At 37.2% G+C, this 26,500-nt stretch overlaps 1 protein-coding gene and 1 pseudogene across 5 annotated transcripts in view; both read left to right on the forward strand.

Annotated features, from left to right (window-relative positions):
* Nucleotides 1–26,500, forward strand: part of KCNQ5 (potassium voltage-gated channel subfamily Q member 5) — a 572,501-nt gene that overhangs the window by 401,311 nt on the left and 144,690 nt on the right. For all 5 annotated transcript variants that reach the window (XM_025383720.1, XM_025383721.1, XM_025383724.1 and 2 more), the window contains exon 3: nt 6,772–6,898. In XM_025383720.1, the coding sequence (XP_025239505.1) occupies nt 6,772–6,898 (127 nt within the window). The remainder of the gene's footprint in view (nt 1–6,771; nt 6,899–26,500) is intronic.
* LOC112623347 lies at nt 19,899–20,653 on the forward strand (annotated as a pseudogene).

The raw sequence follows: 26,500 nt of genomic DNA on the forward strand, positions 1-26,500 counted from the left end.
GCGCCCAGCCACCACTGCCTCTTAGGCTTCTTAATTTCCCTATCATTTAAGAAAAATAAGAAAGGTCTTCTACATTTTACCAAAATTGTATGAGGACAAATGAGGAAACACTGTAACTCCTGCAAGGTAAGTGATAAAAATAATAAACATTGATTGCCTTTGCTTTTGTAAAGAGCTATCAAAGTCAAGCTTCTAGGGGCTTCAATAAGGAAGGACAGGACCATTGTTAATAACATCAAATTTCCACTACAGCTTTCCTCCAGATAAGTCAAATATTCTGAATATTATTCACTAATCTCTTTAGCTACCATTTCAGTAAACAGCGAGTATTTTATTTCAACTAAAACCAAGCAAGAGAAAATGAACTGCTTTATCCTGAGGTACAGTGGCAAAGGCACCAGAACTTGTCTCATGGCTTACCCAGCAAGGGTCAGAAGAACCAGCCCTAATTTAAATAATCTCAACTGAATGTAACAAATTTTTATATTTTCAACTGATATGAAAATAAAACAGTGAGACCCCATCCAAAGGGCGATTTAAAGAGTACCTCTAAACAAAACACAGTGAGATCAGACCCAGCATCTGGATTTGGAGAAGAACACATTTCCTCTTATGAATCTATCCCATTGTCTAGATTGCTGGTAATGGCTTTTTTTAATGTAAATTGTTATTGAGATAATTGTAGATTCACATGCCGTTGTAAGATATAGTAGACATATCCTGTGTATACTTTACCCAATTTCCCAAAAAGGTAACATTTTGTAAAACTATAGTATAATATCACAACCAGGATAATAATATTGATACAGCTCACAAATCTCATTCAGATTTCTCCAGTTTTACTTGAATACATTTGTGGTCAGGGGGCAGTATTAGCTCTGTACAGTTTTATCACATGCAGAGATTAGTATATCTAACACAACAGTCAAGATATTGGACAATTCCATTGTAATGAGGATCTCTCAAGTTGCCCCTTTCTAATCACATCCACCTTCTCCTTCACACTTGCACACCTCTTCCCTTCCCCAGCCTGACGCCAGCAACCACTAATCTGTTCTCCATATCTGAAATGTTTTTATTTTAAAAATGTTATATAAATGGAATAATACAGTGTATAACTTTTCAAGACTGGCTTTTTTTGTGCTCAACATAATTCCCTGGCAATTCATTTATGTTACTCTGTGTATCAATAGTTGATTCATTTTTATTATTGGGTAGCATTCCATGGTATGGAGGCAACAGAGCTTGTTAAACCATTCTCATGGTGAAGGATATCTGTGCTGTTTTGGGGGTCTGGTCATTATGAATAATTCTGCTGTGAACATTCACGTACAGGTTTTTGTACAAACATAAGTTTTCACGTCTCTGACATGAATGCCCAAGAGTACAATTGCTGAGTCATATGGTAACAATATGTCCAATTTTATAAGAAACTACCATGCTCAGAGGGACTATACTGTTTCACATTCCCATCAGCAGTGTTTGAATGGGCCAGCTTCTCTGCATCCTCCCTAGCATTTTGTATTGTCACTATTTTTTGCCACTATTTTTTATTTTATACATTCTGCTTGCTGTGTAGTGATATATTGTAATCTAATTTGCATTTTTCTCATGGCTAATTATGTCAAATATCTTTTCATGTGCTTCTTTGCCATATATGTAACCTCTTTTATGTATGTCCTCTTTTATGAATATCCTATTTATATCTTTGCCAATTTTCTAATTGAGGTTTTGGTTTTTTACTGTTGAGTTTTAAGTATATTTTAGATATTAGTCCTTTGTCAGATATGTGGTTTACAAACATTTTCTCCCAGTCTATGGCTTGTCTTTTCATCCTTAGTCCCTGGGCTCTCATGGAGTAAGTTTTTACTTTTGATGGAATCCGATTTCTCATTTTTTCCTTTTATAACTTCTGCTTTTGATGTCAAGACTAAGAACTCTTTGCTTAGTCCAAATCCCAAAAATGTCTCCAATTTATTTATTTATTTTTTTTTTTTTTTTTTTTTTTTGAGGCGGAGTCTCACTCTGTCGCCCAGGCTGGAGTGCAGTGGTGCAATCTCACTGCAAGCTCCGCCTCCCGGGTTCACGCCATTCTCCTGCCTCAGCCTCCCGAATAGCTGGGACTACAGGCGCCCACCACCGCGCCTGGCTAATTTTTTGTATTTTTAGTACAGACGGAGTTTCACCGTGTTGGCCAGGATGGTCTCGATTTCCTGACCTCGTGATCCGCCCGCCTCGGCCTCCCAAAGTGCTGGGATTACAGGCGTGAGCCACCGCCCCCAGCCGTCTCCATTTTTTTTTACTACAAGTTTTATTATTTTATGTTTAATTTTTAAATCCATGGTCCATTTTTAAGTGATTTTCATAAGATAGGAAGTATAGATTAAGGTCCACTTTTTTGCCTATAGATGTTCAATTTTTCCAGCATCACTTGTTGAGGGCTCTTCTTCCTCCATTGAAATGCTTTTTCACCTTTAAAACAAATCAATTGAGCATATTTGTGTGGGTCTAGTTCTGAATTCTCCATTCTGTTCACTGTTCTATATGTCTATATGTTCTATATGTCTATCCCTCCACCAATCCACAGTCTTGATTACTGGAGCTATAATAGTAGGCGTTAATATCAGGTAAAGTGATTGATCTTGTTTTATTCTTCTTTGACAGCATTGCTTTAGTTATTCCAGGTCCTGTGCATTTCCATATAAATTTTAAAATAAGTTTGTATCTACCCCCCCAAAAAAAAATTGCTGAGATTTTGACAGGAATTTTATTAGACCTGTAGATCAATTTGGGAAGAATTGACATCTTTACTATGTTGAGTCTTCCAATTCATAAACACGGTATTTCTCCTCACTTATTTAGGTCTTCTCTGATTTCTTTTATCTGCATTTTGTAATCTCAATGCACATAAACTGTGTGTGTTTTTCTAAGTGGATATTTAAGTTTTATTTTTATTTGGAATTATTATAAATAATATTGTTTCTAATTTTCATTTCCATATGATCATTGTTAGTATAAAGAAATGATTCATTTTTTACATTGATCATATATCGTGCAGCCTTAGTGAACTCACTCGTTTCAAGGGTGTCTTTGTAGATTCCTTTGGATTTTTCTGTAGACAGTCATGTCATTTGTAAATAGAGGAGACCATTTTATGTTTACCTTTCCAAACTGCACGCCTTTTTTTTTCTTTTATTTGGTTTATTGCAGCAACTATTAATATAACTTACAATACTATGTTGAATAAGAGTGATGAAAATATACATCTTGGTTGTTCTTAATATTAGGGAAAAGCATTCAGTCTTTCACTATTAAGTATGATGTTAGGTTTGTTGTAAATGCTATTTATCTAATTAAACTGTTAAACCTCTTTTCCTAAGTTGCTGAGAGTTTTTTTAATCATAAATGGGTGCTGGATTTTGTCAAATGCTATTTCTTCATCAATTTATATGGTTATATTTTTTTCTTTAGCTTTATTGTATAATGCATTATATTGATTGAGTTTAACCATTGAGCTAGCCTTGCATACCTGGAATAAATCCTACTTGCCTATATATTGACTGACTGACTAGCAAAAATATTTGCTAATATTTTGTTGAGGATTTTTGTGTCTAAGTTTATGATATATATTGGTATGTAGTTTTTGTTTTGCTTCGTTTTATTGTCTTTGTCTGGTTTTGGTGTCAGGGTAATACTGACTTCATAAAAAGATTAAGAAAGTTTTTTCTCCTCTATTTTCCGGGAGAAATTGTGTGAAAATGATATATTCTTATTTAAATGTCTGGTTGATTTTTCCAGTGAAACCATTTGGCCTGGACATTTCTGTTTGGGGAGATTTTAACTATCAATTCAATTGCTTTAGAGGTTATAGGGCTACCCAGATTGTCTATTTCTTCTTTGTTGAGTTTTGGTAGCTTGTAGTTTTACAGTATTTGGTCCATTTCTCCTAAGTTATCAAGTGTATGTGCATAAAGTTACTCATAGTACTCCTTCATTTTTTCAGTGGCTGTAGAATCTGTAGTGATATCCCCTATTACATTCCTGACATTGGGGATTTTTTGTCAGCTTTCAAGAAAGAGATTTATCAACTTTGTTGATTTTCTCAAGGAACTACTTTTTTGTTACATGGATTTTCCATATTGTTTTCCTGTTTTCAGTTTCATTAATTTATGCTCTTTTCTATATTATTTCCTTCTGTCTTCTTCCTTTGGGTTTATTTTACCGTTCTTTTTCCAATTTCTTGAGGTAGGAACTAAGATTATTAATATGAGACCTTTCTTCATCTATAATGTAAGCATTTAGTGCTATAAATTTTCTTCTCAGCACTGCTTTTACTGCATCCTACATATTTTGTTATGTCATTTTTTATTTTCATTCAGTTCAATGTATTTTTTTAATTTTTTGAGACTTTCTCTTTGACCAATGGATTACTGAGAAGAATATTGTTTAATTTCCACGTGTTTAGAGATTTGCTTGTCTTTCTGTTATTGATTTCTAGTTTTATTCCATTGTGGCTTGAGAACACATTCTGATTTTATTCTTTTAAACTTGTTGAAATTTGTTTATGACCCAGAACATAATCTATCTTAATAAATGTGCATAGATGCTTTTTAAAAATGTGTATTCTGCTGATGTTAGGTGAAATGTCTCATATCCGTCAGATCCTGTAGGTTGAATGTGTAGTTCAGATAGTTCACATACTTGTTAAATTTCTTTCTAGTAGTTCTATGCCCATAGTTCTGAGCAAGGATAAGGTGTGTTAATGAAGTCCCCAAATACGACTTAACATTTGTCTATTTTTCCTTTCAACCCTATTAGTTTCGCTTTATGAATTTTGAGACTCTCCTGTCATTTTTCCCTCCCTCCTTAAAAAAAAAAAAAGCAGCAAACAATATTTCTGAACAATAGGGCTTGAATAAAGAACTTGTAAATGTAATTTATCCTGTCTTACTGCAACATAGGAATAGTGCAGTGACCTTGACATACCTAAGAACAATGGGCATCTGTCATTTGTTAAGAACAGTGGACATACTGGTGTCATCTGTTTGCATGAAAAACAAAAATTACTACACAGTAGTGTTCAGGGACACAGGCCACATTTGGGATTTTCTTGGGATCCCTTATAATATGAGTACTCACAACTGGCATTCCAAATGTCTTGGCATAAGTAGGAATTAGGGGCAGGGATTAAAAAGTGGATCTGCCATTTAACCTAAGTTGGGCACAGGCACAACTACATGGGCATTTTGGGCTTGAGTATGTTTTCTGTATTTGGAAAGATGTGCTGGATTAACAACAAATGATCTGGCACTTTATATACCTTAATAAAGGAACAGACTCAACTAGCCAGATATACATTCAAAACCAAAACAAAGCCAAAACCAGACAAAACCTTCGGATTATTAATGAGTGTATGTTGACCCTCGTTTTGGTTATCTGCATAAAGTCATCTTTGAAGGTTTATCCTATAAGTAGTTTTGAATAACGGTGAGTAAGCAGTGATGATATTGGATATTTATTTACCATCATGGGAAATATTTGTGGATTACTTAGTGCAAAATAAAAGAAGGATAGAATGATAGCTCTACTAGTCCTTTCAAAAGTGCAGCATATCATCCCATGCTCTAACTAAAGAAACAGACATTTGCCTGAAATTTGCAACAAAAATGCCACTTTTATAAATTTGGTAACAGTTTTTATCCTGCGAGTAGAATGGGAGAGTGGGGAGTAGGTTAGAATGTTTACTTTCTCTGCTTTCTATTTCTGTGATGTTTGGAAGTTTTAATAAAGGCAATATATTACTTTTACAATTAAGATATTATGATAAAAATCTATAAATATTGTTCTACATTATAAATGTTGAATCAACCCTTGCTTTAAAACAAGAAAGGGAATTATTTTTAAATGAAAAACAATTTTGATAAATTAAGTGCTTGTTCCTATAGGGACAACAAGATGACCGTGCTAAGCTTGCTCCAGAAATGCTTTCGTTTTACAAATTCCATTTGGTTTTTCATTCTATCACTGACTGTTTAATGAGCCACTTTAGCTGGCCTTTCCCCAGGGTTAACTCACAACTCTTCCTAAATAATCTCAGTCATTTTCCTGGAGCAGGTGTTGTTTTCTAGGCAGCTCTTGCCAAAGGGCAGCATAATAATTAACAAGCTTCAGATCAGAAGGATTCAGGGTCTCATTTCTGGCAAAGGATATGTGTCTCACACTGTAATACTTTTGAAACTTACTGTTTTTTAAGGGGATTTTGACACTGTAACGAAAGAATTCAGTATACTTCTAAATATTTGCTTCTTTTTCTCTGAGAACAACTCTCGAAGATTTAGAGATTATGTCACTCCTTGCAGCAAAATGAAGCTCTATTTTCTGTAAAACTTGCCATTATATTTCAGGATTCGCTATTTTATTTCGGATATTTCACATGTTACTGGGTAGCTAAAGTCAGCTACACTATAAATTCCAGACGAGAGAGATCCATTATTCAGCCTGCACATTTAGTATTGAAACTGACTCCCAAATTTGCAAAGTATTAGTGACTTGAAAAGGAAGAGCATTCCATGATAGGAAATGCAGACAGTATGAGGTTCAAATGCTCTCCAGATTTAGTTTGATTTGGAGAAAGGAAATGTTCTTAACTTTAGATATTAACAACTAGATCCTTTAGACAAAGTGCCTAAATGTCCAAAAATATCCATAGAGCTTCTTACTGTGGTTTGCTTCATAATGCTTCTCTCTGATATGTCTTATCTGATATTTTAGGAGTTCGTGATGATTGTCGTCTTTGGTTTGGAGTTCATCATTCGAATCTGGTCTGCGGGTTGCTGTTGTCGGTATAGAGGATGGCAAGGAAGACTGAGGTTTGCTCGAAAGCCCTTCTGTGTTATAGGTGAATATCAGAGTCTCAGATACCTGGACTGATGACACCAACATTCTTTTCTTCTATCTCCTGTTTTGCAATATTTGATTAATATTAAAAGCTAACATCCATGGAGTACTTATCATAGACCAGGCACTCGTGTTTTGAAAATGTTGACTCATTTGATGTTGACTCCACAGCATTATGAGGTAGATATTTTTATTATCCCCATTTTACAGTTGAAGAATTTGAGGTGAAGAGAGGCTAAGTTAGTTGCCGAATTCATACAGCTACTAAATGGTAGAGCTGGAATTTTAGCCAGGCAATCTGGCTCTCGAATACCCACTTATATCAATTAACTTATATGGAAATACATGGTTCTCCAGTGTTGCCCTGATTTAGGGGAACATTGATTTCAGTGAGTATAAAAAACCCTTTTTGCTCTACAATATGACACCAGGTTATGCTCTGGATCAGCTGGAATAGATGGCAATACATTGATACTGGTAATGCATATCAATTAACATTCTTCAAGAATGATTATAAGTATGGTTTACTTAATGCATTGGTAACTGTAGACTGGACAAAGTGCCCTACACCCTAAAATATGAGTCCTCCACCCTCCAACCCAAAATACTCAAATACATAGCACATCTCTGCACCTCCCTAGCTGCTATGGTTTCTGAGAGACATCATTCACCTGGGTTCCAGCTTGAAATTGTACTTCCTAATGAAGATGCCATAGAGCATTCTGGAATTAAGATCTGGCATTTCCCAGTAATATTTAAAAGTATTACAAAATTGAAAAGTCTATATATAAAAGCTATTATTATTATTATTTAGCAGCTAAATTTGGCTTTCTTGCTTTTTTGTCTGTCTCGCTTCTTAGGCAGCCATTCAAACCCAAATACTGCAAATTCTTGATGAGGCTTGTTTATTTCAACTATTTTCAACCTAAAAAAGTAGGTTTTTAATTTATAAAATAGTTTAGGCTATCTTCTTCAGCTAGCATAGGTTTTCTGTTTTGTTTTAGGAGTCAGGAATTATTGAGTGATCTTCTTAGTTTCCTCCCTTACTCCTGTTCCCTATGGTGGGGGCAGAGTGGATTTAGGAAGAAAGTGTATCACCATCCATGGACACTGTTAAGAAGAATCCTTTATTCCATACTTCTTTCATAGTATGCACATCTCAAAAGTCTCCACTTACTAAACCAGAATTTATGGAAATGTGGCTGTGTGTGAGGCATTGGTGTTACAATAGTGAATCTAGTGGAATTCTAAGTTAAATCTATCTTAAAATACCTGGTTTGGCCCTCATGAATGCAGTCTGTTTGTCCAGCTGTCTATCTTCTCCAATAATAAGCTTTACTTCTTTTTGGAAGCCATCATGCTAAGGTATGGAGCAAAGTAGGTGGTAACTCCAAGCCTTGCAGGTTCATAAAGCCCCAAGGCATATTAGTGAAGGCATTAGATTTTTCTCCCTGGACATGGTTTTTTCTCTCTCAATTCGCTACTCAGGCAGCATTACAAAGGACTGTAACTTGATGTGAAACTACTGCACAACAAGTACTTTCTGTCCCATAAGGGGCCCAAACAAAACAATTCACAAGGCAGATGGTTAGCCAAGATTCACTCAACTTCTACAGGATAAGGTCAGTTCATGGATGACTGGAAAAATGTTTCATTCCAGATTTTAAAACCAATTAAAAGTTGGCTTTGTTCCAATTCCAGAAGCAATGCCAATGTATCTCTGGCCACCATGCGAAAAAGAAAGCTTTTTCCCAGATGTCTGCTGCCTTTTGATAGCTGTTTTCAGCTATGGATACATCAACACATCTTAGTCCTTTGGTCTTTGTCTTCCTGTCTCAGGTCCTTGAAGGTCTTGATATAACATGTAGTTCTAAAAATGGTGTTATGTTATCTGTAATCTTACTTGCCTTTGGACCTATCAATAGTGACCTTAAAAATGTAGTATGATGCCTGGCGCAGTCACTCCTGCCTGTAATTCCAGCCCTTTGGAAGGCTGAGGAAGACAGATCACTTGAGCCCAGGAGTTTAAGACCAGCCTGGGATGGAAAGACCCTGTCTCTACAAAAATTTAAAAATTAGCCGGGCATGGTGACACGAACCTGTAGTCCCAGTTACTCAGAAGGCTGAGACTGGAGGATCACTTGAGCCCAGGAGTTTGAGGCTGCAGTGAGCCATGTTCCTGCCACTACACTCCAGCCTGAGTAAAAAGAGTAAGATCCTGTCTCAAAAAAGTACTAGTATGACATGGTTTAGGCATAATTGCAGTTTTGTTAACCCTTTAGACCTTTTCTTTATTTAGATATTTTACCTCTAGTAAATTAATTGCTTTGGAAGACAATTTCACAGATAAATATATAATGAATCCCCATTAGAACAAAGTCTACATTTGTACTTACAGTTAGGATAACTCTGAATTTTTTTAATCTTTTATTAAATGTACATGTTTGACCCATGGCCCAGCTGAATGGATGTTATAGTGAAGCATGTTCAAATGTGGCTTATCAGTATGAGGTCAGTAAAATTTAACCTACACTAAAGAATCAAACACCACCTTCCTAAAGGCAGCAAGCTGTACCAGATGACTATTGAGACTATTTCTAGGCCTGTCCAACAGGTTCATAAAAATGCTTGATGTAACTGGTAAAATACTAAAGTGAACACTGTAGTCCGCTTGTTCAACCTAATTTACTGTGACAAAATGAAAAAAGGAATAGCATCTGTCATCTGTCCATGATAACTGTTCTGAATGGATGTTTGGAAATGTAGCTAAAACCTCTCAAAACTTCATATATTTGTAAGATTTGATTACTCTGAATATGCCAAGTATACACCCAAATGTTTTTAGAAGTCTTGAGCATTCGAGAAAAGAACATAGAAAAGATTGTGGTAGACTGACTGTGCCTTCAACCTGGGAAATGCTTTCTGTAAGCACACCAATGTTTTTCTTTCCAATTGGAAACAGACTGAAGCTGCTACAGTGGTCAGCTAACAAGTCTCATGTAGTATTGCACCCTTTTGACAAAGGCCCAATTGATAGAGGTTTTGTGGACTAATTCCTAAAGATTTTAGCATATGCCCTTCTGAACTGCCCACCTTCCTTACCCCTGCACTCTGGCCAAAGCCAAGAGCATTTCAAAAGCTCATTGATTTCACAAATCATAAAATCATTACATATTTGTGTTTGGAAAACATATTTTAAACAATTGTAACATAAGGGAAGAAACTAATCTATTTAACTCTTTTTAATTAGGTACTTTCTTTCATTACTACTGTACATTGATTTATCTCTGCTTGGTTTTAAGCATTTGCTTTGAAAATTGGTAAAATCTTATCTTGAATATAAAATTCTTCCTCATATCTATCTGTTCAATTTTTATGTCTCCTCTAAGACTCTTCTGTCATAATAACTTGTCTAGAGCTATGAGCACTAATTGCTGCATTGCTGATTTGGATAGTCAAATGTGTTTTGGGATGACCACCCAAGCTGCCCTTCATTTACCTGGACAGGCTGCTTTATGATTTCTCTATGTGAAAACACAAAACACTCACCCGATAACATTGGCATAAAGAATTTGTGAATAACATCTAAGACTGATTTCATAGTCATTCTTTTTTCTAGCTTTCATTACTGACCTACCCAAAAATTGCAGATAGACCAAAGGCTGAAACTCGGATCACCAATAATGAGCCTGATGTGTCAGGAAGCCAACAAATTACTTCTCACAGTGGCTTTTTTTAGATTCCTTGGTGACGCTTTCCAAAGGCAGATATAACAGGGCCATATTTTTCAGTCTTGCAGAGAGTCTCAGTGAGAAAATACCAGCCTGTTATTAGTCTTGGATCTGTATTTGATGCTAAGTGTAAGTTGATTTCTTATTGTTATTTTAACAGTTTATTTTCAGTGTAATTATTTCCACAAGAGGACAAAAGAGGCATAAAATAAAATTTTATTTTATCCTACATGGATAAAATAAAATTGAAGCCTTTATTAAAATCAACCAGATGGCTGAGGCTACTCTAATATACCTACGATTTCATCTTATTAAAAGGCAACTTAAGTTGCTAATGTGTTCAAAAGTTAGATCACAGACTCCCAAAACTGCAACTGTGTTCTAAATTGATTTGAGACATCATTTTTCTGTTTCTGTCTTCTTTATCTTTTGTTCCAAGAGACTTACTCTTGAGTGACATTATTTTCTATACCTTCTACTCCTTTTTCCCCTTTAGTAGAAATTATATTATTTCACTTATTTTCTGTTAGTCATACACTCTTCTGTGACTTTTTACTTCTAAGTGTTCAAACTCCCTCAGTGCATATAGATTCCTTCCATGTGATTAACTGGACCATCTGAGGACAATTAAAACCTGTTGAATTGACTTATCACAAAAACATTAAAACAATTTTAATCCCTCTAGTTAATAATAGCTGATATTTACTGAGAACTACTATATATTAAGTACTACTCTAAGCGCTTTATAAATATGGTCTTATTTAATTCTACATAAGTACTGTAATGTCCCTATTTATTTTATTTTATTCTATTTTATTTTATTTTATTTATTTTTTGAGACAGAGTTTCCCTCTCTCACCCAAGCTGGAGTCCAGTGGCACAGTCTCAGCTCACTGCAACCTCCACCTCCTGGGTTCAAGCCATTCTCATGCCCCAGCCTCCCGAGTAGCTGGGACTACAGGCACACACCACCACACCCAGCTAATTTTTGCATTTTCAGTAGAGATAGGATTTCACTGTGTTGGCCAGGCTGGTCTTGAACTCCTGGCCTCAAGTGATCCACCTGCCTCAGCCTCCCAAAGTGCTGGTATTACAGGTGTGAGACATCATGCCTGTCCTTTATAATGTCCCATTTTATAGATGAGGAAGTAAGACAAGACTTAAGAAACATGCCCAAAGTTAAAAAAAAAAAAATGGTAGGTGAAAGAACCTGGATTTATTTCTCATGATTTCACTCTAGAAAAGTATACATACCCAACTGGAAAAGTGTCTTTACTGTTTATTAGCATTTTAAAATTAAATTTAATTGAACCTTATCTATTGTCATCAACTTGTAAACAAAAGAACATGATACTATTATGCTTATCATTAGTAATTCAAAATCTTTAAAGAAAAGCCAGACTTTATAGAACATTAATTGCAGTCTCAGCCTTAATTAGATTAACTAAATTATGTTACCTATTGCTGCTCTCTAACCTGAAGGGGAAAGTAGGACCTAAAATAGACTTACTTGGCCTGTATCAAACTTGCATATGCTCTTGAGTTGATGTTATCATGAGGCTCCCTGGGTATTTCCAAATTGGAGACATCTCGAGAGTAAGTAGCATCACTCGCAGGAATACCTTCAAATGTTTTTTAACATTAATAACCTATTGGTAATTTAGGTAATTGTTGACCTGGTACACAAACTTGAAAGTTGAACTTACCAGGTAGCTTGATTAGCTGATATGGTTGGACCACATGAAGAAAATTTATTTCCGAAGAGGAGAATGAATAACTAAGGATTATTTCCCACTCTTTCTATAAACTTTAGTAGAGCACTATGATATACTGTATTAACATTCTGTACTATCACATGTTACATAAGAAAATTCATTCACAGACAAAGTATTTATTATGTGTCCAACACAATCTTAGGTATAAAAGATACAAAAGCAACTAAAACATGGTCCCTGACTGTAAGAATAGACTCTCCTGTGCCCTTAGAGAATGGCAAAACTGAAAGGAAGTATACTATAATTATGGTGTTACAAAGCAAAGGTGATGGAAATTGAAGTAGTCCTAGAAAGAAGGCTATGAAATATCATGAGTGATTGTATAAAACAAAGAAGCAAAGGATTGCCCCCAGGTTTTCAAATTATGTTTGAGTCATCTGCCGAACATTTATACATTTCTGCCATGTCCAAGCATGCTCATGGATGCTGGAGAGGCTGTATGGCACCAAATGGACAAGGTCTTCCTTCTTATAGAGATAATATTTGTGTGGACAAAGAAAAACAATACACAAATATGTTTTTGAAAAACAAGATAATGTCAGCTACAGATAAGCACAATGAAGAAAATAAAACAGAAAGAGTAGAGGCTACCTTAGCTTGGGTGGTCTGAGAAAGTCTTTCTAAGTAGTTGACACTTGAGTTGACCTGAATATTACGAAGAAGACAGCCATGAGAAGGTTTAGACACAGATCTTTCCAGGCCAGGGAATAGTAATTGCAAGGATTATTAACACTTGATGAGCTTGGATTGTTCAAGGTGGAGACATAGGTCTTGTGGTTGGAGCTCAATGAGCAGTGGGGAGAATAGCAGAAGGTGATAGAGGAGACAGGCAGAGGTCACAGCTGAAGGCCATGTAGCCTCTGCTACCCTGAATCAAGTTTCCTTCTAAAGACAGGCCACCAGGCAAAGGTCCAACGGGTTGCTGGCAGGCCTAATATGAATACTATTCCGGTTATGAACAGCAACGTTAATCAGGCAACAAAAAGTATGGCCGTTTAATGCCCTGGGTTTTTTAGTCATCTATGACTGTTGGAACCTCATATCAGCAATATACAAATTATTACGCATTCTGAAAAATATAAATGTAAGTTTATAAGGAAATAATCCTCTGAATTTTCTGTTTCTATATTTCTGCCCTTAAAACACAAAATTTTACATTTTTTTTTAAAGTGTTATTTTTCTGAGGAACTGGAATTAGAATGTGATGGAAACTGTTTTACAGCCCAGTGGTATCACCAGTAAGCATTTCCTAAGAGTCTCCTTGCCAAAGGACTCTATTCCATACTCTTAGTTATGATGATTGCAGTGCAGAATTATTTCATTAAAGATTGTTTATTTCTTTTGAGAAATTGTCCCTTTTTGGCTTGAGATGTTATATGAAACTCTATGATCAATAAGAAGCATTAAACTGTCACTATGGGGTAAATTTTCAAAGTGGTGCCTGCAATTTGCCAGTATGAGTCCCATTAACTTCAGTGGAAGTCCTGCAGTTAAACCCCTGCACATGGCTTTGAAAATGTTCTATGGTTTGTCTTTGTGGTGCCTTTTTTATTTTTAATAAATATCACAGAGCAACTCGGTGCATAGTTGATTGCAGTATTTAAGAACGTGGATAATGTACTGTGCAGGAGGAGACATTTAAAATTAGATTTTAAAGCTTCATTTCTATTGAGTCACAACAACAATATAAATACATCTTTAATTCTTCAAAGAGCACCTTTCTATAAAGGAATTTGGAGCTCAATTAGAATATAGAGCTTATAAAGCAGCACCATGTCCCTCTGAGACATTGTTTACCTCACTCTATAGATGGAAAAGTCGAGGCACTGTGAAATGGGGGTGCTTTGTCCTTAGCCCATAAATCAGCAGCAAAGCTAGGAGCAGCATGCTGGCCTCCCAATAGTTCATTGCTCTAAAGCACTGCCTCTTGTTGAGTCAAATTTAATTATAGTATAATCCGTTTAATCTACTTGTAGAAAAATAATGAAGGAGCAGGAAAAATGAATTTATTAACAGATCAGTGGAAAACCATATTACATAGATTAGCAATTGTCTTTTCAAGATCCATATTTTCAGCATGTACTAGGTGGTGTCTGATGCCATGAAAGCAGTTATTCTAATTCCACTGGCCAGAACTGGCAAAGAACTTATTTGCCTCACTTTGAAACATAAGTAAAGGGGTTCCACTTGAAAATTAATAAGCCATGTGATATGATTAGATTCCTGTCTCCAAATCTCCCTCCTTCTAGGGACCATTGTCTAAAGTCTAAAAGAAAACAGACCAGGCACAGTGGCTCATGCCTGTAATCCCAGCACTTTAAAGGGAGACCAAGGTAGTAGGATCACTTGAGCCCAGGAGTTCAAAATCATCAATCTGGGCAACATAATGAGACTCTATCTCTACAAAAAAAAAAGTAATAGCTGGGTGTGGTGGAACACGCTGATAGTCTCAGCTGCTCAGGAGGCTGATAGGGGAAGATAACTTGGTCACTTCAGCCCAGGAGTTCAAGGCTGCAGTGAGCTCTGATTGCACCACTGTACTACAGCCTGGGCAACAGAGTAAGACAGACGGGGGGGGGGCGGGGGAGAGAAAGAGAGAGAAAGAGAGAGAGGAAGGAAGGAAGGAAGAAGGAAGGAAGGAAAGAAGGAAGGAAGGAAGGAAGGAAGGAAGGAAGGAAGGAAGGAAGGAAGGAAGGAAGGAAGGAAGGAAAGGAGGGAGGGAAGAAGAAAGGAAAGAAGAAAGGGAGGGAGGGAGGGAAAGGAAAGGAAAGAAAATAGATGTAACTATTATAAAAGATGTTCAATTTTTTATTTTGGAATAACTTTAGACTTACTTAGAAGTTGCAAAAATAGTACAGAATTTCCATGTTCAAATTCACTCTTTACCTAACTTTCCCCAAAATATTTTACCTACGTATAATGCAATTATCAAAACCAGAATATGAATACATACTATTAACTATAGTCCTTATTTGAATTTCACCAGTTTTTACATGCACTCAACTTTTATATACACTCCTATTAAATTTTCTCACATGTATATATGCATTTAACCACTGCCACAATCAAAATACAGAACTTTTCCATCACCCTAAATAAACTTGGAATGATATACTTTGTATTACTCCTATACAGGTACTCCCTCTCTTCAATCCTAACCCCTGGGAACCACTATATCTGTTCTGTTTCACTACAATTTTGTCATTTTTATAATGTTATATAAATGAAATTGTAAAGTAGTAATCTTTTGAAATTGGTTTTTTCTTATACAGTATGATGCTCTTGAGATCCATCCAAGTGCATCAATAGTGCATTCCTGTTTATTGCTTAATAGAATTCCATGATCTAGATGTAACACAATTTGTTTATTCATTTACCTAATACAGGTCATTTGGGCTGCTTCTAGCTTCTGCTATTACAAATAAGGCAGCTATGTACATTCGTGTGTAGGTTTGTGTATGAACGTAAGTTTTTATTTCTCTAGGGTCATATGGTAATGATTTATCTTTATCAGAAACTGCCAAACTGTTTCCTTTTAAAATATAGAAATGCCAGTGTGAGCACATGCATGGAGGTCAGCAGCCCCACCCCCTGCCCCACGCTGCCACTGCTGCCAGTGTGAACATATGCATGGAGGCTGGCAGCCCCAAGCTCACCAGTAGCCTGCCCCCATGCTGACACTGCTACCAGCACGAGTGTGCACATGGAGGCCGGCAGCCCCATGACCACCAGCACTCTGCCCCAGTTGATGAGCATTCACCCCACCACACTGCCACTTGCTCTTGGCACTGCTCTTGACACTTACAAATGAGCACAGATCCTGCTGCCACCACCCCAACGAAGTGCTTTGGCTGGCACTACCCATCAGAGTGTTGTGGCCAGAGGTCCAGGAATGCCTCAGCCCCTCCAATGTAGCAGGTTCCTAACTTCAAGGGGCCAGAGAACAAAGTCAGGGATCCAGTAACAGCCTCCCAAAGTTACAGCATGCAGCCCAAAAGTTCTGAGCTGAGCCTTGCCCCCTAAATTCTTCCAGAAATGAAGCCAGTCAACTGAACCACCTTATATGAGATTCAAACCTTCTAGGGCATTAAAGAAGATCAAAGCAGAAAAATCCATCCAAAGGACAGCAATTTCAAAGACTGAAGGAACATCAGCCCACACAGATGATAAAGAACCAGTGCAAGAGCTCTGGCAACTCAAAAATCAGAGTGCTTTCTTACCTCCAAATAACTGCAGTAGTTCCACAGCAATGGTTCTTAACCAGGCTGAAATGACAAAAACAGAAATCAGAATATGGATAGGAACAGAGATCATTGAGATTCAGGAGACAGTGAAAACCTAATCCAGGGATTCTAAGGAATACAACAAAGTGATACAGGAGATGAAAGACGAAATGGCCACTTTAAGAAAGAAAGGAACTGATCTGATACAGCTGAAAAACTCACTTCAAGAATTCCAGAATACAATCACAAATGTAACAGCAGAATCGATCAAGCTGAGGAAAGAATCTCAGAGCTTGAATATCACTTCTCTGAAATAACTCAGTCAGACAAAAATAAGAAAAAAAGATTAAAGAAGAATGAACAAAATCTCCAAAGTATGGGATTATGTAAAGACACCAAATCTATGACTCACAGATGTCCCTGAAAGAGAGGGAGAGAAAGCAAGCAACTTGGAAAACATATTTCAGGATATCATCCATGAAAATTCCCCCAACTTCACTAGAGAGGCCAATGTTCAAATTCAGAAAATGCAGAGAACCTTTGTGAGATACTACACAGACAACCATCCCCAAGACAGATACTTGTCAGATTCTCTAAGGTCAAAATGAAACAAAAAATGTTAACAGTAGCTAAAGAGAAGGGGCAGGCCACCTCCCAAGGAAACCCCATCAGGCTAACAGCACACCTTTCAGCAGAAACTCTATAAGCCAGCAGAGATTGAAAGCCTATATTCAGCATCATTAAAGAAAAGAAATTCCAAACAAGAATTTCATATCCAGCCAAACTAAGCTTCATAAGTGAAGGAGAAATAAGATTCTTTTCAGGCAAGCAAATGCTAAGGGAATTCATTACCATCAGACCTGCCTTATAAGAGGTCCTAAAGGGAGTGTTAAATATGGAAAGGAAAGATTACTACTGACCACTACAAAAACATGCTTTTAAGTACATACACCATTGATGCCAAAAAGCAGCCACACAAACAAATCTGCATAATAACCAACTAACAACACAAAACAGGATTTGATCCTTCAAATCCACACATATCAATATTAACCTTAAATGGAAATGGGCTAAATGCTCAATTAAAAGGCACAGAGTGGCATGTTGGACAAAGAAGCAAGACCCAACTGTATGCTGTCTTGAAAAGACCCATTTCGCATTCTATGACACACACAGGATCAAACTAAAGGGATGGAGAAAAATCTACCAAGCAAATGGAAAACAGAAAAAAGCAGGAGTTGCTATTTTAAGTTCAAACAAAACAGACTTTAAACCAATAAAAATCAAAAAAGATAAAGAAAGGCATTACATAATGGTAAAGGGTTCACCTCAGAAGGTCAGACTTAACTATCCTAAATAGATATGCATCCAAAACAGGAGCACCCAAATTCATAGAGCAAGTTTTTAGAGACCCACAAAGAGATTTAGAAAACCACACAATAATAGTGGGAGACTTTAACACCCCACTGACAATATTAAACAGGTCATTGAGGCAGAAAACTAACAAAGAAATTCAGGACCTGAATTTGACACTTGGACCAAATAGACATCTACAGAAATCTCCACCCAAAAACAAGAGCATATATATTCTTCTCATCTGCACATGGCCCATAATCTAAAATTGACCTGTCAGCCATAAAACAATCCTTAGCAAATAAAAAAAATCATACCAACCACACTCCCACACTACAGTGCTACACTGCAATAAAAATAGAAATTAATGGAAATTAACCTGCTCCTGAATGACTTTTGGGTAAACAATGAAATTAAGGCAGAAATCCAGAAATTATTTGAAACTAATTAGAACAAAGATACTACATACCAGAATCTCTGGGACACAGCTAAAGCAATATTATGAGGGAAGTTTATAGTGCTGAATGCCTACATCAAAAAGTTAGAAAGCTCTTAAGTTAACAACTGAACATCACACCTAGAGAAAATAGAGAAACAAGAGCGAATCGACCCCAAAGCTAGTAAAACACAAGAAATCAAAATCAGAGCTAAACTGAAGGAAATTGAGATTTAAAAAAAAAAAAAAAAAAAAAAACATACAGAAGATCAATGAATCCAGGACTTGGTTCTTTGAAAGAATAAATAAGATAGATAAAATGCTAGCTAGACTAATAAGTAAAAAAAGAGAAAAGATCAAAATAAACACAATCAGAAATGACAAAGGGATGTTACCACCTACCCCACAGAAATTTTAAAAACCCTCAGAGACTACTAAAAACACCTCTAATGCACACAAGCTAGAAAACCTAGAAGAAATGGATAAATTCCTTGAAACATACAACCTTCCAAGATTGAACCAGGAAGAAATTGAATCCTGGACAGAGACCAATAATGAGTTCCAAAATTGAATCAGTAATAAAAAGCCTACCAACCCGAAAAAGCCCAGGACCAGAGGGATTCACAGTTGAATATTACAAGAAGTATAAAGAAGAGTTGGTACCATTCCTACTGAAACTATTCCAAAAAACAGAGGAGGAGGGACTCCTCCCTAACTCATTCTATGAAACCAGCATCATCCTGATACCAAAACCTGGCAGGGACACAGCAACAACAAAAAAACAAAACTTCAGGCCAAATCCTTGATGAATATAGATGCAAAAGTTCTCAATAAAATACTCATGAAATGAATCCAGCAGCACATCAAAAAGCTAATCCACCACTATCAAGGAGGCTTCGTCCCTGGGACACAAGGCTGGTTCAACATACACAAATGAATAAATGTGATCTATCCCATAATCAGAATTAAAAGCAAAAACCACATGATCATCTCAATAGATGCAGAAAAGGCTTTTGATAAAGTTCAACATCCCTTCATGTTAAAAACCCTCAACAAACTAGGCACTGAAGGAACATACTTCAAAATAATAAGAGCCATCTATGAGAAACCCACAGCCAACATCATACTGAATGGGCAAAAACTAGAAGCATTCTTATTAAACACCAGAACAAAACAAGGATGTCCTCTGTCACCAGTCCTTTTCAACATAGTCCTGGAAGTCCTAGCCAGAGCAATCAGGCAAGAGAAAGATATAAAAGCCACCTGAATAGAGAGGAAGTCAAACTATCCCTGATTCCAGTCAGTATGATTCTTTGCCTAGAAAACCCCATAATCTCTGCCCCAAAACTCCTTGGTTTGATATACAACTTCAGCAAAGCTTCAGGATACAAAGTCAACGTACAAAAATCAGTAGAATCCCTATGCACCAACAACATCCAAGCTGACAGCCAAATCAGGAATGCTGTCCCCCAAGCCTGCCGCCATGGCCACCTACAAACTGGTGCAGATCCGGCACAGTGAGTGTGCTTGGAACCTGAAGAACCACTTCAGCGGCCGGCGTGACGCCGACCTGAGCCCGACGGGCCACGAGGAGGCAAAGCAGGCACTGCCAGATGATGGCTATGAGTTTGACATCTGCTTCATCTCAGTGCAGAAAAGCGCCATCCGGATCCTCTGGACAGTGCTAGATGCCATGGATCAGATGTGGCTGCCAGTAGTGAGGACTTGGCGCCTCAATGAGTGGCACTATGGGGCTCTAACCAGTCTCACTAAAGCAGAAACTGCTGCAAAGCATGGTGAGGCCCAGATGAAGATCTGCAGCCGCTCCTATGATGTCCCACACCTCGGACAGAGCCCTACCATCCTTTCTACAGCAACATCAGTAAGGATCACGGGTATGTAGACCTCACAGAAAATCACCTACCCTCCTATGAGAGTCTGAAGGACACTATTGCCAGAGCTCTGCCTTTCTACAATGAAGAAATAGTTCCTCAGATCAAGGAGGGGAAATGGGTACTGATTGCAGCCCATGGCAACAGCCTCTGGGGCATTGTCAAGCATCTGGAGGGTCTCTCTGAAGAGATTATTATGGAGCTGAACCTGCCGACTGGCATTCCCATTGTCTACGAATTAGACAAGAACTTGAAGCCCATCAAGCCCATGCAGTTCCTGGGGGATGAAGAGGCTATGCACAAAGCCATGGAAGCTGTCGCTGCCCAGGGCAAAGCCAAGAAGTGAAGGCCAGCAAACAGGCTGCTGTCCCCAGGAGCACCCTCCCTGCCCATTGCATCCATCTGCCGCTCCCTCCTGCACATCACACTGACCACATCTGTAGACATCTTGAGCTGCAGCTGCAGATGGCTCCCATTTTCATTTTAGCGATTTTGTCTTCTGTACCCACTCCCTTTCGTACATTCTAGTCAGAATAGCACTTCTAGGGCACAGGTTCTCAGTCTAAGCTGTGGAAAAGCCCCCCTTATCCAAGAGAGTTCAAAGGTAGTGACTTGGGTTTTTGCGAGTGCTTTGTTTACTAAGAACTTGTGAGGAGGCACCATGCTAAGCCATGACCAATGAGGAGAAGCAAGAGAGCCTGTCTGCCCCCAGGAGCTAGTCCTGTGCTCTTCTGTAGTCAGGCCACTGCCTGGGGACTCTAGTCATCCCAGCGGAAGATAAATGTAACCTGCATGGTGATGTGACAACTGTTTCCTCCCTGACCCCAGAGGAACTGGCTCTAGAAGGTTGGGATCAATCCTGAATTTAATGTGTTACATTTACTTTTATTTAAAAAAAAAAAAATTTAGTGTATATAAGTAATACAAAACAATAACCCGTCTAAGGGTTTCTCGTGGCGGTTGAAATAGTCCCACATGTGGTCTTCAGAAAATAAGCCATTCCTCATACCAATATGGGATAAGCTCCTTGACCTCTGAGGGGCAGGGGTGCTTCCTGCTGTGTGTTTTAGAATCCCTCCCTGCCTTGTTTTGTGGCAGTGAATGCCTCTTGGTCCTGTCCACGTGTGTCTTTCACTGATTTCTGAATCATGCTCTAGTTGCTTGGTCCTGCCACATGGGTCTAGTGTTCATTTGAGCATAACTGTACTAAATCCTATTTCCAGATCAGTATAATAAAAGGGTGATGTGCAATAAAAAAAGAATGCCATCCCATACACAGTAGCCACAAAAAGAATAAAATACACACCAGTTAGAATGGCGACCATTAAAAAATCAGGAAACAACAGGTGCTGGAGAGGATATGGAGAAATAGGAACATTTTTACACAGTTGGTGGGACTGTAAACTAGTTCAACCATTGTGGAAGACAGTGTGCCAATTCCTCAAAGATCTAGAACTAGAAATACCATTTGACCCAGCCATCTCATTACTGGATATATATCCAAAGGATTATAAATCATGCTGCTATAAAGTCACATGCACACGTATGTTTATTGCGGCACTATTCACAATAGCAAAGACTTGGAACCAACCCAAATGTCCATCAATGATAGACTGGATTAAGAAAATGTGGCACATATACACCATGGAATACTATGTGGCCATAAAAAAGGATGAGTTTATGTCCTTGGTAGGGACATGGATGAAGCTGGAGACCATCATTCTCAGCAAACTATTGCAAGGACAGAAAACCAAACACCGCATGTTCTCAGTCATAGGTGGGAATTGAACAATGAGATCACCTGGACACAGGGTGGGGAACATCATACACCGGCGGGGAGGGAGGAGGGATAGCATTAGGAGATATACCTAATGTAAATGATGAGTTAACGGATGCAGCACACCAACATGGCACATGTATACATATGCAACAAACCTGCACGTTGTGCACATGTACCCTAGAACTTAAAGTATAATAATTAATTAATTAATTAATTAATTAAATAAAAATAAATAAAAAGAATAAAATACATAGAAATACAGCTAACCAGGTAGGTGAAAAATCTCTACAACAAGCATTACAAAACACTGCTCAAGATAATCAGAGATGATATAAACAAAAGGAAAAACATTCCATGCTCATGGATAGGAAGAAGCAATATTGTTAAAATGGCCATATTGCCCAAAGCAATTTAGATTCAGTGCTCTTCCTATCAAACTACCAATTCTTCACAGAATTAGGAAAAAACTACTTAAAAATTCATATGGAACCAAAAAAGAGGCTGAATAGCCAAGGCAATTCTAAGCAAAAACAACAAAGCCAGAACTGTCACATTATGTGACTTCAATCTATATTACAAGACTACAGTAACCACAACGGCATGGTACTGGTACAAAACACTTAGACCAATGGAACAGAAGAGATAGCCCAGAAATAATGCCACACACAAACCATTTGATCTTCAACAAACCTAACAAAAACAAGCACTGGGAAAAGGAATTCCTATTCCACAAATGGTGCTGGGATAACTGGCTAGCCATATGCAGAAGATTGAAATTGGACCCCTTGATTACACCATATACAAAAATCAACTCAAGATGGGTTAAAGGCTTAAATATAAAACCCAAAACTATAAAAACCCTGGAAGATGACCTGGGAAGTACCACCCTGGACATAGGACCTGGCAAAGATTTTATGACAAAGACAAAAGCAATTGCAACAACAACAAAAATTGACTAATTTTGTCAATTAAACTCAAGGGATCTAATTAAACTAAACAACTTCTGCACAGCAAAAGAAACTATCAACAGAGTGAACAGACAACCTACAGAATAGGAAAAAATATTTGCAAACGATGCATCTGACAAGGTCTATTAGCCAGAATCTGTAAGGAATTTAAACAAATTTACAAGCAAAAAAACAAACAACCCCATTAAAAAGTGGGCAAAGGCCTTGAATGGACACTTTTAAAAGAAGACATACACGTGGTCAATAAGCATATGAAAAAATGCTCCACATTACTAATCATTAGAGAAATGCAAATCAAAACCACAATAAGATACCATCTCACAAAAGTCAGAATGGCTATTACTAAAAAGTCAAAAAATAACAGATGCTGGCAAGGTTACAGAGAAAAAGGAATGCTTATATACTGCTGGTGGGAATGTAAATTAGTTCAGCCGTTGTAGAAAGCCATTTGTCAATTTCTCAAAGAACTCAAAACAGAATTACCATTTGACCCAGTAATCTCACTATTGGGTTTATTCTCAAAGGAATATAACTCATTCTACCATAAAGACATATGCACTCATATATTCATCACAGCACTATTCACAATAGCAAAGACATGAAATCAACCTACATGCCCATTGATGGTGGACTGGATAAAGAAAATATGGTACACATACAACATAAATACTACACAGCCATAAAAAAGAACAAGATCATGTCTTTTGCAACAACATGGATGAGGCTGGAGGCCATTCTCCTAAGCGAACCAACACAGGAGCAGAAAACCAAATACACATGTTTTCACTTATAAGTGGGAGCTAAACATTGAGTTATATGGTCACAAAGAAGAGAACAACAGACATAGGAGCCTGCTTGAGGATGGAAAGTGGGAGGAGGGAGAGCATAAAAAAACTACCTGTCAGGTACTATGCTTTTTACCTGGGTGATGAAATAATCTGTACATCAAACCCCCATGTTATACAATTCACCTATATAACAAACCTGCACAGGTACCACAGAACCTGAAATAAAAGTTTAAAAATAAATCATAAAATAAAATGTTGAAATGCCTAGAATGTTTCATGGCATTAAATTACACCATGCTGTCTTAAATGACATTTTATTTTTGTAGAACTCATGTTTCTGCTTTTTCTGTTTTTCTATGGAAATTATTTTGATAAGCAGAAGTTGCTGAAATTTATATTTTACCACTTGGGTCAAGAAACAAATGAAAGTATTGCCCATTAAGGAGCAGTTCCTCATACTGTGATAAATGAATATAAGTATTATGTTTACATAGATGAAGTGTCAAGAGACCAATTAATGTAAAAAGCCAATACTGTACAAATTCCTGAAGGACCATTATTTAAATCTAACTTTAATTTTTAGAAAGTCCTTATTCAAGCAAACTTTACTGAGACCAATACTAATTATACTTTCCTGCTAAAAGATACATATAATGGGGCCGGGCGCGGTGGCTCAAGCCTGTAATCCCAGCACTTTGGGAGGCCGAGGCGGGCAGATCACGAGGTCAGGAGATCGAGACCATCCTGGCTAACATGGTGAAACCCCGTCTCTACTAAAAATACAAAAAACTAGCCGGGCGTGGTGGCGGGCGCCTGTAGTCCCAGCTACTCGGAGGCTGAGGCAGGAGAATGGCCTGAACCTGGGAGGCGGAGCTTGCAGTGAGCCGAGATCGCGCCACTGCACTCCAGCCTGGGTGACACAGCGCGAGACTCCGTCTCAAAAAAAAAAAAAAAAAAAAAAGATACATATAATGACATTAGTTAGAGCCTTAAAGTACTACTCTATTGGAATAAAATATTCAAAATTGCCACCAAGACCCAATGGTGCTTTATAGAGTTGGGTCCGATATTCATGGTTCTAATGTGATCTAAAAATAAGTCATTTGTTCTCCTTACTTAATTCAACACCTCTTGGAAATTGCCCTATTCTTAAAACTATTCTCTAAAACTACCTCCAAAACTCTGCCTAATGTCTCCCCTTGGATCTTCCATCATAACCAACAAAAAAAATTATTTTCTCAAAGTTAGAAACAACCCTGTGTGGCCAAATATATGAATCTCAATTCTTCATTCTCATTCTGGTTGTAAGAAATGCTGAAATAATTAATTACTCATTTGGAAAAAAAATAAAGTTGTATCCATATCTATCATACCAGATTCCAAGATAAACTCCAAATAAGTCAAAGATTTAAATTAAATAAGACCATAAAATACTGGGCAGCAGAAATTAATAAATTCTCTTGGAACCTTGGAATCTGGAAAGATTTTCTAATTGTAACTAAAAATACAAAAGTCATAGAAGAAAATATTGATAGAATACATAAAATCAAAGAATACTGTATGATAAACTAAACAGCAAAGTCAAAAGACAATGTGAAAAAATATTTACAACTCTTACCAAAAAATAGAAGCTAATCACTTTAAATTATAAGGAACTCTAGAAATCAAGAAAAACCCAACAACCTAACAGAAAATAAAATGGATATGAACAGACTGGTCACAGAATAAGAAATACATATACACCTCTTAAACATACCCAGTCTCACTCATAAAAAAGAAACACAAATGAAAGCATTCTCTCACCTATCAGATTGGCAAAAATCTGCAGTTTGACCACACACTTTATTGATGAGACTGCAAGGAAATAGGCACTCACATGCCACAGGAGTGCAAAGGGGTATCACCCTTATGGAAGAGTGTCAATATCTACCAAAATTACTTAAGCATTTACTCTTTGACCCAGGAAGTCTGCTTTCTAATAATTTCATCAATTTATAGTAAATGTTCACTATAGCTGAATAAAATATGATACATCCAAACAATAAAATATAGTGAAGATCTTTCTGCACAGCTATAGAAGAATCCCAAATTATGAAATAAAAGAAAAATGAAATAAAATGTAATACTGCATATATAGTGTGCTACTTTTGTGTAAGAAAGGAGAAAAATAAAAGTTTACATTTATATTGCTTGTGTTTGTATAAAGAAACATTGAAATAACTTTTACAAAAAGAAGAGAATAAAAATGTTTAACTGAAGATAGTGAATGGGGACAATGTGAATGGAAACAGGGGTAGGAGCAAGATTTCTCAGCATTTACCTCTTTATGTCATTTTGATGTTTAAAATATAAATATGTTAACTATTCAAAAACTAAATTAAAAGAATTATTGCGTGGCACAGATGAAGTACAGTTTAGATGTTGACTGGTATTATTTTTGTATAGCAATATTGGGAGGGTTGATGGGTTCATATGATGTACAGTTGTTCCGAATCTCCTCACACTCCAGGCACTTTTGTCATTGCAAAGAGGGACAATGCCAAAGACAATTTACCATAGGATTTCCATGTGCACCTCCTCAGTTCTAGGCTGAAGTAACATAGAATGGCATTTTTAACTCACAAAAAGCTCTATTCTAAATGGTGCTTTGTTATTTG

The sequence above is a fragment of the Theropithecus gelada genome, chromosome 4 (genome assembly GCF_003255815.1).
Source record: "Theropithecus gelada isolate Dixy chromosome 4, Tgel_1.0, whole genome shotgun sequence".
In the NCBI taxonomy this organism is placed as follows: Eukaryota; Metazoa; Chordata; class Mammalia; order Primates; family Cercopithecidae; genus Theropithecus; species Theropithecus gelada.